The following is a 17383-nucleotide window of genomic DNA, read 5'->3' on the forward strand; positions in this document are numbered from 1 at the left end:
ATGAGAATTTGTGCCCAGTCTTATTGTATCTGGTTAGGCCATATTTGGTAGCATCCCTGGGATGTCTGTTCTTTCTCTTCCACCACTACTTCCTCCTTCTCCCCCTTTTTCCTCCTCCTCCTCCATCTCTTTTATCTTCTTTGAAACAGAGGAGGGGTCGATCTGGGGAGAGGTGAGATGGGACAGGGACTGGAAGGAGTAGAGGGAGGGGAAACTGCCAGCAGTCAAGATGTAATATATGAAAAAAAAAAAAAAAAGAACAGAAGTAAAAATATACCCTGAAAAATAACAACAAAATTCAAACATGGGAACGTAAATTTCACAATAGCAAAAAGACTTTTTTTATATCAATATGTGCTGAATGATTCAGTCATTAATAATGTACGATCAAATGCCCAAGGAAGTGTATTAGACCAAAGCGTATTTGGTGAAATTAAGATTAGGATATTTCAAGTTTTCAAGCAATTACTTAACATATAATATAGTGCAATAAACGTATTGTTAATTTAATATTATATAATTATAAGATTATAATGCTTTAAATTATAGTATACTTAATATCATTATACAATTAACAGATTCAAATATCACATTTATTATATCATAGCTAAATCTTAATAGTTGGCAGCTCATTATTACTGATAACAGATTAGAACAAAGTTTATAATTTGAAACTGAACACATTTATTATGCCACTGTCTTGGAGTTCAGGAATGTAGCCATGATATAGCAGGAGGCCCCTGGCCTGGGTTTCATGAGATGCAACCAAGGCTGCCTTCACAATGGGGAACCTGAATACAACAGGATGAGCGTCCATACTCAAGCAGAGTTGAAGCAGAACTTATCTTCTTCTGGCTGCAGATTGATGGAAGGTCCTTGTCTTTGCTTCTCATTGGCTGGAGATCATCCTCAGATCCGAGAAACCATTCACTGTTCCTTGCCATGTGGCTTTCTTATTCCATATGTTTGTTTCAAGCAAAAAAAAAAAAAAAAGGCTCCTACTTTATATTGCTTAAACAGGATGCCATGTCTTCTAAAGTAAAGAGGTAATTGAATTCCATCACTTTTGACAAATAGAGTAACCTAGCCATAGGTATAGAATCTATCAGCTTTGCAAATGCTATTGGCTGCAAAGAACACTCCATTCTCTTCCTCACAAAAAGCAGGGGAGGAGAACACAGACTGAGACTTGTTGAGGTGTCACTGTCTCATTATTGCTGCAAGACACCCACCTGATTTCAGAGAGTGCCTTTAATTTTGCAAATAGTCTTCCATCAATCCAAATAGGTCTTGGTAAACTTCCCAGGGCGCATCCTGTCCAAGGTAAAAGTCCATATGATTGTAGTGGGGGATCTTCTTGTAGTAAATGAGGTTGGCAACTTTAGGGAGCAGATTTTCAGTGTCCTTAGCACCTGCCACAGCATCATTTCCTCCACTCCACATTGCTGTTGGGACCCTCATCTTCGTGATGTTGTACACAGGAGGTGTAAGCTAAATGAAGTGGGCGGGAAAGGAAGGGGGAGGGGAGCAGAAAGAACAATATTATGAAAATAAATAAACCCATTAGATATTGAGCTAACTTTTCAAATTCCAATCCATCGAATTGGGATTCACCTGATGATATATAAACACGAAAATATTGTATGGTCAGGTCCCCATTGCTTTGATAATATATCTTAGAATAGCAACTAACAAACAAAGACGACATGTTCTTCTTATTTCAGACATTGCTGTCTTTCTTTGTATATCTAGTTTGCCTTTAGGCCTGTTATGAGGCAGTGCCTTATGGCAGGAGCACACAGCAGAGGAAAGCCTCCCCCATCATGGTAGGCAGGAATCCAACAAAGTATGTTCACGCAATCATGCATTATGAAAGTAAAGACCAACCATCCACTCCCAACTTGCACTTGGGGGCAGATACTTGACGGAGAGTGTCTCTAAAAAGAAAGGGTTTCTCTTTCTGACAGAATGTGGAAGGAGAGCATGTCCTTTTCAGTAGTTACCAGAAAGGATAAAGGTCTCTCTTACATGCAGAAATCTGGGCTCAGTGGCTTTTTTGACCCCTGTGTATCAGCAGGCTGTTTAAGAGAGCATTTCTACCAACACATGGAAACAGACACTTGAGCTATGTTTAAAGCGAATGATCTGTAGATGGAAATAGAGTGGTATAGCCAGCTTTCCCTTACACATTCCTCCTTTTAATGATATAGAACACACCCTGGTCTAAATGACCAGGAGTTGGTCCTTCTGCTGCAGTGACACAGTAGCATCGGGGAACAGCTCTAAAACTGGGCCAGAAAAAAATTTTTAGCACCTTGCTCTTTTTTTTCTTTTTAATGTATTCACTTTACAGCCCTGTTGTAGCACCCTGCCTGGTCTCCTCCTGGTGCCACCTTCACTCTCCCTCATCCCCCCTCCCCTCTTCCCTAGTCCTCAGAAAGGGAGAGCCCTCCTCCTGTATAATCTGATGTCAGCCTGTCAAGTCTCATCTGGACTGCCTGCATCCTCTTCCTTGGTGGAAGGACTCCCTACCAGTGGGAAGAGATCAGTGAGTGGGTACCAGAGTCTATTTCAGAGGTGGCCCCTACTATCCCATTTTATTGGACCCACAAGGAGACTATGCTACCTCTGGACTATACCTGAGCAGGGAGTCTAGGTCCTCACCATGCGTTGGCTTTGGTTGGTGCATCAATCTCTGCAGGAACTCCCCCTTCACCGGCCCCACCCACCACCTGGATGTTTTGACTCCATTGACCTCCTTGTGGAGCTCCTGTCTCCTCCAGGTCCTTCTATCCTCCAACTCTTCCATAAGACTCCCCGCGCTCTACCGCAAAGTTTGGATGCGAGTCTCAGTATCTGCTTTGATGCCATGCTGGGCAGTCTTTCAGAGGACCTCTACGGTAGCCTCCTTTCGTGTTCCTTCTCTTCAACTGCTTCTGGTGTCTATTTTATTAGCACTTCTGAATGAAAATTAAGCATCCTCCCTGGGGTCCTCCTTGTTATTTTGTTTCTTCAGGTCTGTATGTTGTAGTGTCGTTATGCTGTATTATGTGGCTAATATCTGCTTATAAGCGAGTATGTTCCATACATGTCTTTCTGGGTCTGGGTTACCTCACTCAGGATGATCATTTCTAGTTCTGTCCATTTGCCTGCAGATTTCAAGATTTCCTTGTTTTTAATAGCTGATTAATATTTCTCTATAGCTATAGAGAAAATATGGCTTTTCCTTTGGTTTTGAAATGGAAAGAACTGTGTGTAAAGGGACTGTGTAAAGTCATCATATGAACACTATTTTGGAAAGAGCCAATGAATGGAAATAAGAGTGTCTGAGCAAGACTGAGAGTGAGCTGCAAAGACAGAGGGGGGAGAAGAGCTGATGATCCTGCAGAAAACCAGAGCTCTTTTTAAAATACCTAAAAGGGAGTTCGTTTCTGCTATTTGCAAATGAATAACTGACTACTGTAAATAGTGTCTCATTCTCATTCATTCTCTGTAGGACAAAGTTTCTTCTCCTTACATTTTAAAGTTGAATCATTAATCTCCAATGTAAGCATAATTTAATGTTAAATTTTGTTCCAAGCATTTCTCTCCTTCTAACTCTACAGAACTGGTCCAACTGGTCATAAAAAAAAAAAAGCTTACCCTCCTTCCCTCCCTCCTTCCTTCCCTCCTTCCATCTCCCCCTCCTGTGTCCTTCACTTCCCATAACATATTCTGAGTAAAGATCGCATGAGCACACACATTAAGAAGACAGCCATCTTCAAGCCAGCAAAACAGCCCTCACTACAAGCCAACCTGGTGTCACCTTTACCATGAACATAAGACTTCTGGTCCTGAGGTAATATGGACAAAAGTGAAGACCCCAAGGACTCGTGGAAGCTCTTTTCTTAAGCTCAGTAGAATTGTGCTTAGGGAAGATCATCACAAAGACAATGTGTATCTCAAGTTCTCTTCAAAAAGTGATTGACAGGCAGAGCTCGAGTCACGTTGAGTGTCACTTTCAGTTGACGGCTGGTGCCTGGGAGACTGGCGCTGGCAAGAGCTCAGCATCAGAGTCAGTCCCAAGTCCCTCAAGCTGACATTTCTTTACTCCAGTGAAACTGTTGCTCTGATTAGAAGGTAGGCATTGAGAAGATGGCAAATCAAAAATAAACATTATCATTTGACTTAAAATGGTGTCTGGTAACTTTTGCCAGGACTTTTTAGTTTATTTTCAAGTTGGCAGTGAGAGATAGAAATTATGTGTATTTATTCAGAAATCACATCTTTAGCAATGTAGGCTCACTAGTGATTTATGTGCTGGTAATTATACCCATATAATTCACGGTGTCATTAAGTGTAGTTGTGACTAAGGCTACTACCTTTTAAGTATACAGAGTCCATCTTCCATGTGAGTCCCCACCAAGAGTTCTAAGCAAGGGACCATATCAGAACCCCAGTCACATGGCTTTTATTCCTTTTGTAAGTACAAAGATGAAGTTTAGAGCTCTGATCCTACTTTCACCCATAAGGTGAGGTCAGCATCTAAAACACTCTTCCTAAAGAAGCTATAAACTTGGTGGAACAAAGAAGGTAGTCACTAACAGAGAGAAACAGCATAGTCTGCCATAGTGTATGTTTGGTGCCTGTCCCTGAATCCAAGCCCATGCACACTCAACTATAGACATTTAGGAGGACAGCCAGATTTTTTAAAACATTGAAAATATGTATTTATACTATGTATTCTTTGCAGCTTTGAAAAGATTATGACAGTTTTATGAGTTAGCTCAGTCTGCCATCAGGAAGTCAAAATAATTATTGGGTCTCCCAACATAGTTAAAAAAGAGTAGCGTTAGCCAACAGCATATATAGTTTTCAGTGTGATATATTCACTAAATTCATCATCATTTTTATATATGATGTCAAGAAAGGCTTTAATATTACATTACCCATTTGATAATATCAGTTGTCCCAAAGATGACATTTTTTGATTGATACATCCTAAAGGATCCATATATTGGGTTTTTTAAATGTAATAAAGGACTTCCTGAGGACCTATTAGAGCAATGCTAGTTTCGTTGTGTGAAGACCTATTTTAGAATTGGGGGTCATGTTTTCTAATTCTATCTTTAAAACAGTGTTAATGAAATATAGAGAGTTCTCATTTTGTTTTGTTTCATTTTTCCTGTAAAGGAATGGGTAATGAAAGAAAAATAGAGAAACACATTTTAGACTCAGAAATCATTGGGTTGTAGTCTAGTTATTTGGGAATTTGCTTCCTAGAGCATCTAGAGAAATGAGGGCAACAAAGTTTACCTCAAGTGCCCAGAAACAAAGGATCAGAAACAATGAGCCATCACACAGGAAATTCCAGGAAGCACTGTGCCCTGGCAGCAATGAGCAATGCCCATCATAGCCTACAGGAAGTAGTGACTACTTAAACATTGGAGTGGAGGCTGTTCTCGCGGTTCCTGGTAGCATCCCACTGATGCTGAGTAGAGTTATCTTTATTTACCTGGTTAAAGTGCCTCATGTTCTGGTCAGGATTGCCCCAGTCAAAAGCTTGTAGTTTACCAGATTTGACAGCCTACAATAAAAACAGAAAAAAGGGCACATTAAAATGACACAAGAAAGCAATGTACATGTAAAATTAATGAGCAAGAAATACACAAAGAACATTGATATTGTGTCAACTCATTAGAACACAAATCAAGTAAAAAAAAAAAACTCACAGAATCTATGAAACATTTTATGCCCCCACCACACCCATCTTTGGATGAAAATTTGGAGATAACAATGCTTTAAAATGCTGCATTACATGTTGAATTTCAGGAATTTATATCTGTATATAGAAGAAGTTTTGGCCACACATTTCCAACACTAAAAATGACTATGGCTCTTATTAAACAATTTGGTACTTAAGTTATTATGAATGAATTCTTTATTATTAAGTGTTTTTGTCATTATTAGGAAAATTTTCAGCAAATGTGGACAGCTTGCCACTTCTGTACAGGACTAAGCCTAGTGTTGTTTTGTGAGGAATAAGCATGAACAAAGCACTGGAGAGTGTAATGGCTATCTTTACACCATGGTATTTAGACTTAAAAAATAAGTATATCCATGGAAACTACAGTTTCCATGATTCTGTTATTTCCCACCTGTCACCCCTGTTGAATTAAGGAGGCAGATACTCCAGATTTATATCAAGCACTTAATTTAATTATCCTCAGAAGGATTTCTCTTTCCTTAGTGTGTACTTTATATTTTTTCCACTCATAGTTTCAATCATTTTATTTTAAATTTTTCTCCCATAATATTATATAAATAAAAATATAAAATGTCATATATATATATTCATGGAAGTAGTATGTATGTGTGTTATAGAACCCAGTCTCAAAAAACGAAAAAGCAAAACAATAAATTTTCACATATTTTAAGGAGTGAGAAGCAGCCAGGCGTGGTGGTGCATGCCTTTAATCCCAGCACTCAGGGAGGCAGAGGCAGGAAGAACCCTGTGAGTTTGAGGCCAGCCTGGTCTACAAAGGGAGTCCAAGACAGCCAAGGCTACACAGAGAAACCTTGTCTCGAAAAACTTAAAAAAAAAAAAAGGTGAGAAGCAACACAGTGTACTACTTAGAATCTGAAGTCTAGTGTCTAATAAAACTGTTTTGTATCCAGGTTTGAATGAATACTCGATCTTCTATGCAGGACAAGATATTTATGAGGTGTGACTGATGACAGCATTCTTCTAACTGGCCTATGGGATTAAGTAGGAAGACGCATATAAAGCATTCAACCCTCGGCAGTATGCAACAGAATGCCTTTCACTGGCATCTCTTCAAGTCAAGTATGCTACTTAAGACCAGCTGTACCCTTGACTTCAGAGGTTTTTTAAAAATGGGGCTTTTTTGGTAGTATTTGCATGAATTTTATCAATTGAGAATGCCTAATCCGAAAATCCCAACTCACTCTGCTCCAGAATCTTAAACGTTTTTTAGTGTAAATATATTTAGTGTAAAGATAGTCACCAGCCACTACAATTAGTTCAGCACCATCACCCTCGCCTTAGCTGTCTGTACATTTTGAACAAATGTATGCCCGTCATTCCTTTCTTCTGTAAAAGGGAAGAGTCTAATTGATGATGCATAAGGCACTGACTGTAATATTCGTAGGATGGGGATGTAATGGCCTTAATTTAAAAAATTCATACGAACCCAGTGAGGTGAAAGAAATCAGGTATGAAGACGGAGAAGAACAAGTAGTATGCGCTCATGAACTGGGACCGTGAACTGCATTTCTAGGGAGGCCAGAACTTATAGGTGGTACCCATAGCCTCACCAGTAGCAGGTTCCATGCTTAGGCCAGCCTCCATTCACAGGAGTACAAACTCTTATCTCCCCAGAAGTGAAACTTCCAAACTTTGCAGAGATCATCAGTGTTTTTCATACTATCTGTAATTGTTTCTCGTTTTTTAGCTTTAAAGCGGGTACAGGATATTAGTATATATGTTAAAATGAAATTTCCTCTCACTCTCATTTCCTCTCACGTACAGGTAGATGTGCTTATGCTTATTTTGTTCAACCCTTTAAAAGGAAGCGATTGAAGGGGCTGAACTGGAGTGCAGCCCAAGTTACACAAAGAATTAATATGAGCACATGCAGCTCTTGGCTCAGAGAGTTATACAACTTAATTGAACCTGATTTATCTTGAGCTTACCGGATATTGAGTAACCTTATCAAGCAAAAATATAACAGTGGCAAACCCACAAACTGTTTTAATCTATTTTAATCCCTCCCTCCCTCTCTCCCTCCCTCCCTAGGATTCCCTTTGTTCAGAATAAAACATTTTTTTTTCTTTCACTCTGAAATACCCCGTGGGCTAACTAGAAGATGAGCAGGTCTTTCTGGAATAGATGGTATTATTTTAGCAAAGCTCACGGTTTCCCAGAAGAGAAAGTACAAGCCTTCCCCCAAACAGGCCACGGAAGGAACCCAAGGACAAACACGTGGGAAGCAGGCTTCAAACCCGGGCACTGGAGACACGGAGAACAGACAGGGAGCAAAGGTAACCAAAAGGTTGGCGCTGATTGAGGTTGATGTTGACTGAGGAAGCATCATCGTGAGAGGCAGGTCCCTGCACACCCTGCCTGGAACTCCCTGGGACCACATCTCAGGGATTTTGTATACATTTGTGTATGCCAGTCAGGGAGAGAGAACATGTACCTGGGCCCAGTGCAGCAAGTTCTGAACAGACGTTCCAGCAGGAGCCTGTGCCATGTACACATCCAAACGACTCTGAAAAGAGATCACTTCTCAGCTACAGGCTGTTCATTAACACATGTGCAGACATGTGAAAAAAACACTTCAACTTTCTATTTATAATTATTATCTTTATGGAAAGACATTTTCTATATCTTTGCGGACATAGCAACCAAAGAAGTATATATATATATTTATTTTTTTTAAAGAAGTCTATCTTTAAGAACAGTCTCCTCCCATAACTTTGCTTTCCATCCTGGATAAGGAACCCCCTTCAGCTCACCCAGAGCATCTGACTGGTTGAATTTAGAGAGGGCTATGGACCCTCTCTTTCTGGACTCACCTCACACAGTCAAGGGGATAAACACTTCAGTGGCCCTCTTCTTTACTTTGCATTTATAAAAGGACATTAAGATAAAGCTTTGAGGAGGTAGAGGGTTTGCTCCGTGGCTAAGAGCACTGGCTGTTCTTTCAGAGAACCTAGATTCGATTCCCAGCACTCAGATGGCAGTTTGTAATGCCAGTTATAGGAAATATGATGCGCCCTTCCGGCCTCATCAAGCACAAAACTCACAGGGTACCCACCTATACATACAAAATAAAAATAAATAAATCTGAAAAAATAAATTTAAGAGAATGTTGGGTCACAAGACAATGGGAACACATCTACATGTTTCCATTCACTGATAGATTTAGAAAAATGTGTTAAATGTTCTGTGGGGCCTTTGAATGTTTGTAGGATGTACTTTCTTTACTATATTTAGACTTATTCCAGATAAGATGCTTTCTTTTCACACTTTTAACTTAATTTTTAAATATAAGACTTATTTTTTCAGCTGGGTTGTGGTGAAACCTGTAATCCCAGCACTCAGAGAGGCAGAGGCAGGCAGGTCTCTCTGTAAGTTTGAGGCCGGTCTGGTCTACAAAGCGAGTTCAGAACAGCCAAAGCTATACAGAGAAACCATGTCTCGGAAAAATAGAGAAATTATTATTATTATTATTATTATTATTATTATTATTATTGTTGTTGTTGTTGTTGTTGTTGTTATCATTATTGGGCAACGTGAGCATCAAAATCATTTTAACACTTTTCAAAATTACATCTGTTTATGATCAATCTAAAACAACTGAAAAACAGTCAAAATGTCATGAATCAAGTTCAGAACATCTGTATTATTTATTAGTAATAGTATTATTTTCAAGTTCCACAAAAAACTGCAATGGATTTCTGGCTGTGTTTCATGAAACTAACTGTTTTTCTTGATATTATAATATCTCATAATCTAGTCCTTATCTGCCAGTCAAAAAGGGATTTGACCAAAGAGGGCTCTTTTGCCAAGGATTATTGCCTTATTAAGTCTTTATGAAACTAGCTTCATTCTGCCTATGTGACATGTTTACATCTACATGACATTCTTTTTTTAAATTTTAATTTATTATCATTTATATGGATTACATCTCAATTGTTATCCCCTCACTTCTATCTTCCCATTCCTACCCTCCTTCCCTCTTCTGCCCTATCCCCCTCTCCTAGACCTCTCACAGAAGAGAGCCTCTTCCCCCACCATATGATCACAGCCTATCAGATCTCATCCAGATACCCTGTTTCCTCTTCCTCTGTGTGCTGCCAAGCCTCCCCACCAAGGGGAAATGATCAAATCAAGTGTCCCAGAGTTGTTCTCAGAGCCAGTGCCCGCTCTCCCCACAACCATGGAGAATGAGTGGTCTATTGGTTGTATCTTAGCTCTACATGACATTCTTACATCCCCATGATTAGCAAGCACATTTCACTGGAGACCTGACTTGAGCCTATGGAAAGGCGGTGGTGCAGGCACAGTTTGGATAAAACAAGCCTTTTTATAAAAGCTTTGAGACTGGCTGCCAGCCCTGCAATTCCCAAATACTCAGAAGGCTAAGACAGGAGTATCATGAATTCAAGGCTTGTCTGGGCTACAGAGTAAGTTCAAGGCCATCCTGGACAACTTAGTGAGAACCTGATATTGAAAAAAATAAAGGGAGAGCAGGTTCTTGCCAGAAGTCTATGAGATAGATGGGGATCATCTTTGGCTGTGTGCCACCTCTGGCACATAAACTTAGCCCATGTCTAGCTGGGAAGTGAAGAGTAACTTCTGCATTTTCCCCTCCTCAACCCTCAAGGTAGTTACTTATATTTTAAAAGGAAAGGAGCCCACTGCTGCATCCTGTTTATAGCTGTCACCGAAAATCTAGATCTGTCTCTTTTACTTAGGGGTGATTCACAAGATAAAGATTTCCAAATTTCCCATGGATGTGTAAAATTTACTCAGAACAAGTATGAGATGCAGATTCTAGAATTAGTCCTTGAGTTTCTACTTCAGTAGGCCCAAAATAGTCATAATTATAATGAAAAGAGATTTTTTAATGGTGGGATTTTAGCTATGGTAAGAATTAGAAGCTCTGTCAGCAAAGCCATTTTACCAAAGGTTTATTTATTTTTTTTATAAATAATAATCAACTCTCAACCTTGGTTGGAGCCAGGAGGATACCATTGACATTCCAAATACAAAACAAAGGTCATCTAATGTGATTTCCACAAAATACAAAGTGAACTCTAACCCCTTATGCAACAAAATAATTGTTTTTCCAGGAAGTGATTACTTATACCTACCATGTTTAAGTTCTGGGGATCAAATCCAGATAGAAAAAATATGAATTTGCTGCATATAGGACGGAATATCTTCCGGCTGCACACTTTGGTTGCAATGAATTGTTCAAACAATGTGTGAGTGGCAAACATTTTGTCACCAAACAATATCTGCAAGGTAAGTACAAAGGATCATTAAAGATCATAAATATGGATGTCAAGAGTAGAGAATATTTGTTCATCCAGGCAACCCAGGAGGTAACAGTACTAGTCCTGGGTGAAACCAGGAGGCTTGTGCAATGTTGTCTCTTAGTACTCCTAACTCCCTGATGATTTCATGAGACTCTCATTGGGATGTTGTGAGCGTGTTTCCTTAGAGAACAGCCTGCACAGGAACTGCTACCACTTTGAAGAAAATATCCCTATGTGCTTCTAGATTCTCTTTATTCTTTTTCTTACAACTTAAGAAGAATTTAGTTCCCACCTATCTAAGTTTTTGTAACTATTAAAATGGGAAAAATTTGCACCTCCCCAGAAGAATGACAGTGAAGTTAATGATCACATTTGAGGAACGCCTAACGGGATTCCCAGAACCTAGCAAAGAGTTTTGGACAAACTATTATCCTACCCAGTGACTGAAACACGTTACAACTATTTCCTTTCATGTCCTTCTAATTCCCTCCCAGAAACAAAAGCTTCACCCTAAGCAGTGAATCTCTACTGATGAAATCTCAGGCAAGGCTGCAAGGATGCTGAACATGCCTTTTGAATTCTAGAAATCTATCACATCACAAGAAAATATTGAGTCCCTGCGTGTGTTAGTCAGATCTTGCTTTTATTTCATCCTAGTGCATTTCATATTATCAGGTAATAAGTTACAGGTGGGGTGAAAAGATGAATTTTAGTTCTTAAAAGTTTTATAAACAATCATTTACTATCAAAACTGGCACAGATTTTTTTCCTGAAACCTTTATTCACCATTACAACAATAACAGCAAAGACAATCATAATGTGTATTATTTTTTATTGCTGAATGTACTATAAGTTCTCATACTTTCTTTGGTAAACTAGAGCCAATAAACTCCTACATAGTATAACTTACTGTAATTTTGTTTGAAAAAATGTATTATAAAATTGAAGAGAATTCCTATTTAATAAATATTTACTGGTCTGCGAAACTTCAATAAAATATATAAGACACCATGATCTAAGTAAAATGACTTTTATGTCAAAGAAAAAGACATAGAGGAGAAAGAAAAGAGAAGTAAGAGAGAGAGGGAGAAAGAGAAGAAAGAGGAAAAAAGAAGGGAATGAAAAGGAAGGAAAGAATGACATTAAAAAAAACCAGTCCATGTTTCTCAATTCTTTAGGTCAGAGGGGGATAACAGGCCATGGCAGATAGCATCTTTTCATCCTGTCCTGTTTGTCATTTTGTTATAATTACTATGCAATCCTAGTAATTACTATACTTGCCAACCTGTAACTCGGGGTAACTGTACACATCATAATTTAATAACATGTGACCACATGTGAACACAATTAAACATATATATGTTTTAAAAGAATATTGACACCTACTGAGTGTTCTAAGTGGCAAAACCTAAATTCTCACACGAATAAGCAATTCAACCAGGAAGCACTAATTAACTGAATGTTTTTATTTTCTGTTTATCGATACCTTTTCCATCCATACATGGGGAAAATGCAAATGACATGAAACAGCCCGTAAATTCATATAGTCAGGCACAAACATGTGTGAAATAAGACGCCATATTTATTACACAGGCCCTTGTTCTTAGCTTTCCCAAATGCAGGCAGAAATAGCATGGAGATCTTGTACTTTACTGGTGTAGCTACCACTAGGCATTTATCCAAGGACAAATAATTTATCCCTTCATCCTGACCGAACGGAGAGTGTGGTAAAGTACTGCAGAATTTCAGCACTCATTTCCAGGGGGACAAACACTACTGTGGAGATGTAATTCCAGATTGGTCCTGGAGAGGGCATGTTTGCTACATGACAATGGGCACAGGATTCCTGTAAGAATCTTTGCATCTTTGTGAGAATTGAGCCATTTTTATGTACTGTAAAATAAATAAATAAATAAATAAATAAATAAACAAATAAATAAATAAATAAAATGGCACCACTCCTTATTGTGGTTGTGGGTAAACCAGATAAGATGCTTCTACAAATCATCTTAATGACTATAGCAACGCTCAAGCTAGACAGGCCCAGACAAAAACACCACTACCATTAAAACAGCAGAGAAATCATTGCAGATATGCAAATCATCACTTTGTTTTAGTTGCCCAATAAGAACAATCTTGAGCTCCTGGATGATCTGAGAAAGGTTGCTTAGCTTATTTGAATCATAAACTTTTATTTTAAGAAAGGAAAATAGTGTTAACAATCAAGTAAAACAGAGAAAGTAAAAAAGAGAAAATGCTCTGTGTGAACTGCTGATTCAAAAGAAACTAAAGGGACAAGAGTATAAAGAAATAAATGTTCAGGGGCAAGGTTGGATTTGAAAGGGAGCAGCAGCGATTAAACACCAAATGCTGTGCACTGAGAGCTAAAATAAGCTTGATTAATTTCTTAACATGCAATACGTGTTGAGCATGTTATTGGCCAAGAATGATGCTTACACATATTATCTCAATGAGTATCCCAGAATGGCAGATTCTACACATTCTATAAATGTGAAAAGCAAAGTTTAGGATCACTGAATAGCTTACTCACAGCCACAAAGGCCAGGAAGCAGATGGCTACTTCAATGGGACTGTAATCCTTACACCTGTCCTTAAATGGATTGAACTAAATTTAATAAGAACAATGGAGCAATCCGAAGGGGAAAAAAACACTGACAATGAAAAGTCACCAAATGGGACATTTTGTGGAATACATAATATGGTAGGTACAACTAAGAATGTCAATAAATTTTTTAAATTAAAAATCCTGGGTTAGAGAGATGGCTCAGTGGTCATGAGCACACTCCTCTGACCTGAGTTTGTTTCTCAGAACCCACATCAGAAACACAAAGATCAATCATCACTAACTACAAACATTTAGATACCCAACATTGGTCCTAGAAGAAATTATTGAGTTCATTGATGAGGCTACTCAATACAATATAAATAGAAACCTGAATAGGTCAATAATAGCTACCCATAAGGGATTGATAAAGAAGAGCTTCTCATCAAAGAAAATCTCGTGACCAGTGGTTTTGTTGATGAATTCTTTAAAGCATCTACTGAAGAGCTAATATCAAAATTTTTTGAATTATTAAAAGTAAAAAGGAAGGAGCTCTTCCAAATTCATTCTATGGAGCCAATTTTATCATGATACTCAAATCAGACAAGGAAATAACAAAACCAGAAAATTACAGACAAAAATCACTGGTAAAAAGACAGAAATATCCTTAATACAAAACATAGTAAACCAAACATAACACATTGAAAATATAATTTATACCAATTAAATGCAATTCATCAAAAAGATGAAATGCTCAAAATATGCCAATGAAAAAGCATGATACCACAGATCAACAGAATGGAAGACAACAACAACAGCAACAGAAAAAATCAAACAAACATATTATTGGCCTGGCAAGGTGTCTCAGCAGATAAGGGCACTTGTTGTTTAATCCTTGGAACATGTCATATTGGAAGGAGAGAGCCAACTCCACAAAGTTGTCCACAAACCAACCCACATGCACTTCATGTTATACTTGCCCCTCCAATAATAAATCACAGAAACATGTTATCACTGATAAAAAAAACTATGAACAAACTCACTTGAAAGGGATGTATCTAAACATAATCAAATTCATACATAATCATTCTGCAGCTAACATCATCACAAATGGGGAAAGCTACAGGTTCTCTAGAACCTGAAACAAGACAAGCTTGTCCACACCCATCATAATATACAAACCAGAACAGAAAGTCCTCTCCAGAGCAATAAGGCAAGACAAAGAAACAAAGCGCGTTGTCTATCTACTTACTGCTTATCTCTATTTATTGAGAAAGGTCCTTGATACATAGATCGACCTGAACTCAAATTCATTATGTAGCCAAGTATGTTGGCCTTCAACTTACCATCTCCCTGCCTCAGATTCCTGACTTCTGGGATTATAGACATACGCCATCACACCTGACCTTCTCTACAATTTTGAAAGAAGAAATTCAACTGGTCACCATTTGCCTATGATCATGCATATAGGAAACTCCAAAGACTACCACAAAACTATTAGTACTTATAAATAAATTTAATGAAGTTGTAGGATATAAAATCAATCTGTGGACACGAGTAGTATTTATACATACCAGTAGAAAAATATTTTAAAAGGAAGTAAAGAAAGCACTCTCATTTAAGATAACTGTAAAAATATTTTGGAATAAACTAACCAGCAGCAAAAATTTTTTACAATGAGAACTAGAAAATGGATGAAAATAATCAAAGAGGATATAAAACTAGGTTACCATTTGCATATATTAAAATACCCTATCAAAAACAGTTGAAATGTAATTCCTATCAAAATAACAGTTTTATCTTCGTAGAACAAGAAATACATCCTAAAATTTATATCAAAACATGAACAACTAGAACAATCTTGAGCAAAAAATTAGAGACATGCTACCTGATTTCGTGATGTAATACAAAGATACATTGGTAGAAATGTCATGGTATTGACATAAAAACAAATACACACAGGCCAATGGAACAGAATGGCGAGACTAGAAATAAAGCCATATGTGACAGCCAAATAGCCTAGGAACACACACTGAAAAAGCAGCCGTCTCTTCAATAAATCATGATGCAAAGATTGGATGTGCATATGCAGAAAACTGAAGCTATTCCTCTTACTGTACATAAATATAAACTAAAAATAGGTACAGTTTGCATGTAAAATCTGAAGCTTTCAGAAGAAAGTGAAGGTAAAGTGTGTTGGAATGTTGGAATTATTGAGGAATTTTAAAGATTCCCCGCATCATTTTAAACAAAAACCAAAAGTAAACAAATAGGGATGTCATAAAACTAGGAAGCTTCTGAACAGCAAAGGAAATAACAAATGGATATATATATATATATGGAAAGGGGGAGAATATATGTAAATTATATATCTGATGGGGTTGATGTTCAAAATATGCAAGGGCCTCTGCTTGGTAGCAAAATTATCTGATTAGTATCAGGGGATAGAATTAAATAGATGTTTCTCAAAAGAATATGTATAAGCAATCCTCAAGTGTGTGTAAAAGAAATGCTCAGCCATCACCAGGCAAATACATCAAAACCACAGGGAGTTGCTTCACTCCAGTTAGAAAACCTATTATCAAACGTACTACAGATAACAGGTACTGAGGACAGAAAGAGGGAACTGAATAAGATTCCTCAGAACTACCAAGTTACGTCTCTAGCTATGATTGGGAGAGGTGTTCTGTAGGTAGAGACGAAGACACTATAGCAGATGGCGTCAGGATGAGTTCCCTGAGCCTGCCGATAAGATAGCACATCATAAGCACCCTTCCATCGCCCCTTACATCACTAACTGCTTAAATGTGCCACATGTTTTCTTTTGGTATCTATGGAAACAGGGAGACTTCTAGTCTTCCCCCTTGAAACTGGAGGAGTCCACATACCTTGACAGCTTTCCTGGAAAGGGTGGCTAATTTTCTCATAGGATTTCGAGTGTATTTTACTGTGACCACTGGAGCTAGTGCAAAAAATATCTTAATCTTTTTAGCCAGTTCTGGATCTGTAGAGAATGCTATGAATGCTGCAGGGAAAGAAGATATTATCTCATTCCAATGATCTCTTTATTACAAATCACGATGAAGGTAGTTATATTCAAAATAGAATGTAAGTGCTATTTATGGGGAGGGCTTTTTAAAGCCCTTAAGGATTGAACTGACTCTTGTGGAGAGCAAGTGTGCTTGTATAGAGTGTTGGGGAGGTTCAGTGACATTCTGTGGAGCATGTATATTAAACCTGAAGGACTATATTGCCTTGAAGTTGGTGCAATATAAAACCAGGCTATCATCTTGGCTTCTACCTCATTACCTGTGAAAATCACCTCCTTTTATGAACATCAGTTTCTTTATTAAGCAAGTGAGGACAGAAATCTACATTGAATGACTTCTGCATATATATGAGATTATATAGACATGTACATATAGATACACACATAGTTTTATATACATTAAAATATTACATATAACATAATAAAAATGAATCTTAAAGTACTATTTAGTACTTTATTTGGAGTACACTATTTGGAGAATCTTCCTGATTTTAATAACCTAAGAAAAGTTCGTGTTTTTCAACAAGAGAGAGCAGTGAGAGGCCTGAGATGCCCCGTGGCTCTTTCTTCACACCGTGTAGCTTAACACATGGCCTCGTGAGCAAGAAGGGCTACTCTGATTGTAGCATATGATCAGTTTCCTAATTCTACATTTTGCTTCAGTGTCCTTCTCTTGACTGTGAGAGAGTCAAGGGGTAAAGTGGGCACTGTGCTTATCT

At 38.0% G+C, this 17383-nt stretch overlaps 1 protein-coding gene across 2 annotated transcripts in view; it reads right to left on the reverse strand.

The window, feature by feature from the left end:
- Positions 1–268: 268 nt before the first annotated feature.
- Positions 269–17383, reverse strand: part of LOC311592189 (lipase member K-like) — a 29826-nt gene continuing 12711 nt past the window's right edge. For both annotated transcript variants that reach the window (XM_084772249.1, XM_084772250.1), the window contains 5 exons: positions 16504–16640; positions 10885–11031; positions 8202–8273; positions 5495–5566; positions 269–1491 (listed from right to left, as the gene is read on the reverse strand). In XM_084772249.1, the coding sequence (XP_084628375.1) occupies positions 1252–1491; positions 5495–5566; positions 8202–8273; positions 10885–11031; positions 16504–16640 (668 nt within the window). In that variant the 3' untranslated portion in view covers positions 269–1251. The remainder of the gene's footprint in view (positions 1492–5494; positions 5567–8201; positions 8274–10884; positions 11032–16503; positions 16641–17383) is intronic.

This window comes from Acomys minous (assembly GCF_964271855.1).
Source record: "Acomys minous genome assembly, chromosome: 2".
In the NCBI taxonomy this organism is placed as follows: Eukaryota; Metazoa; Chordata; class Mammalia; order Rodentia; family Muridae; genus Acomys; species Acomys minous.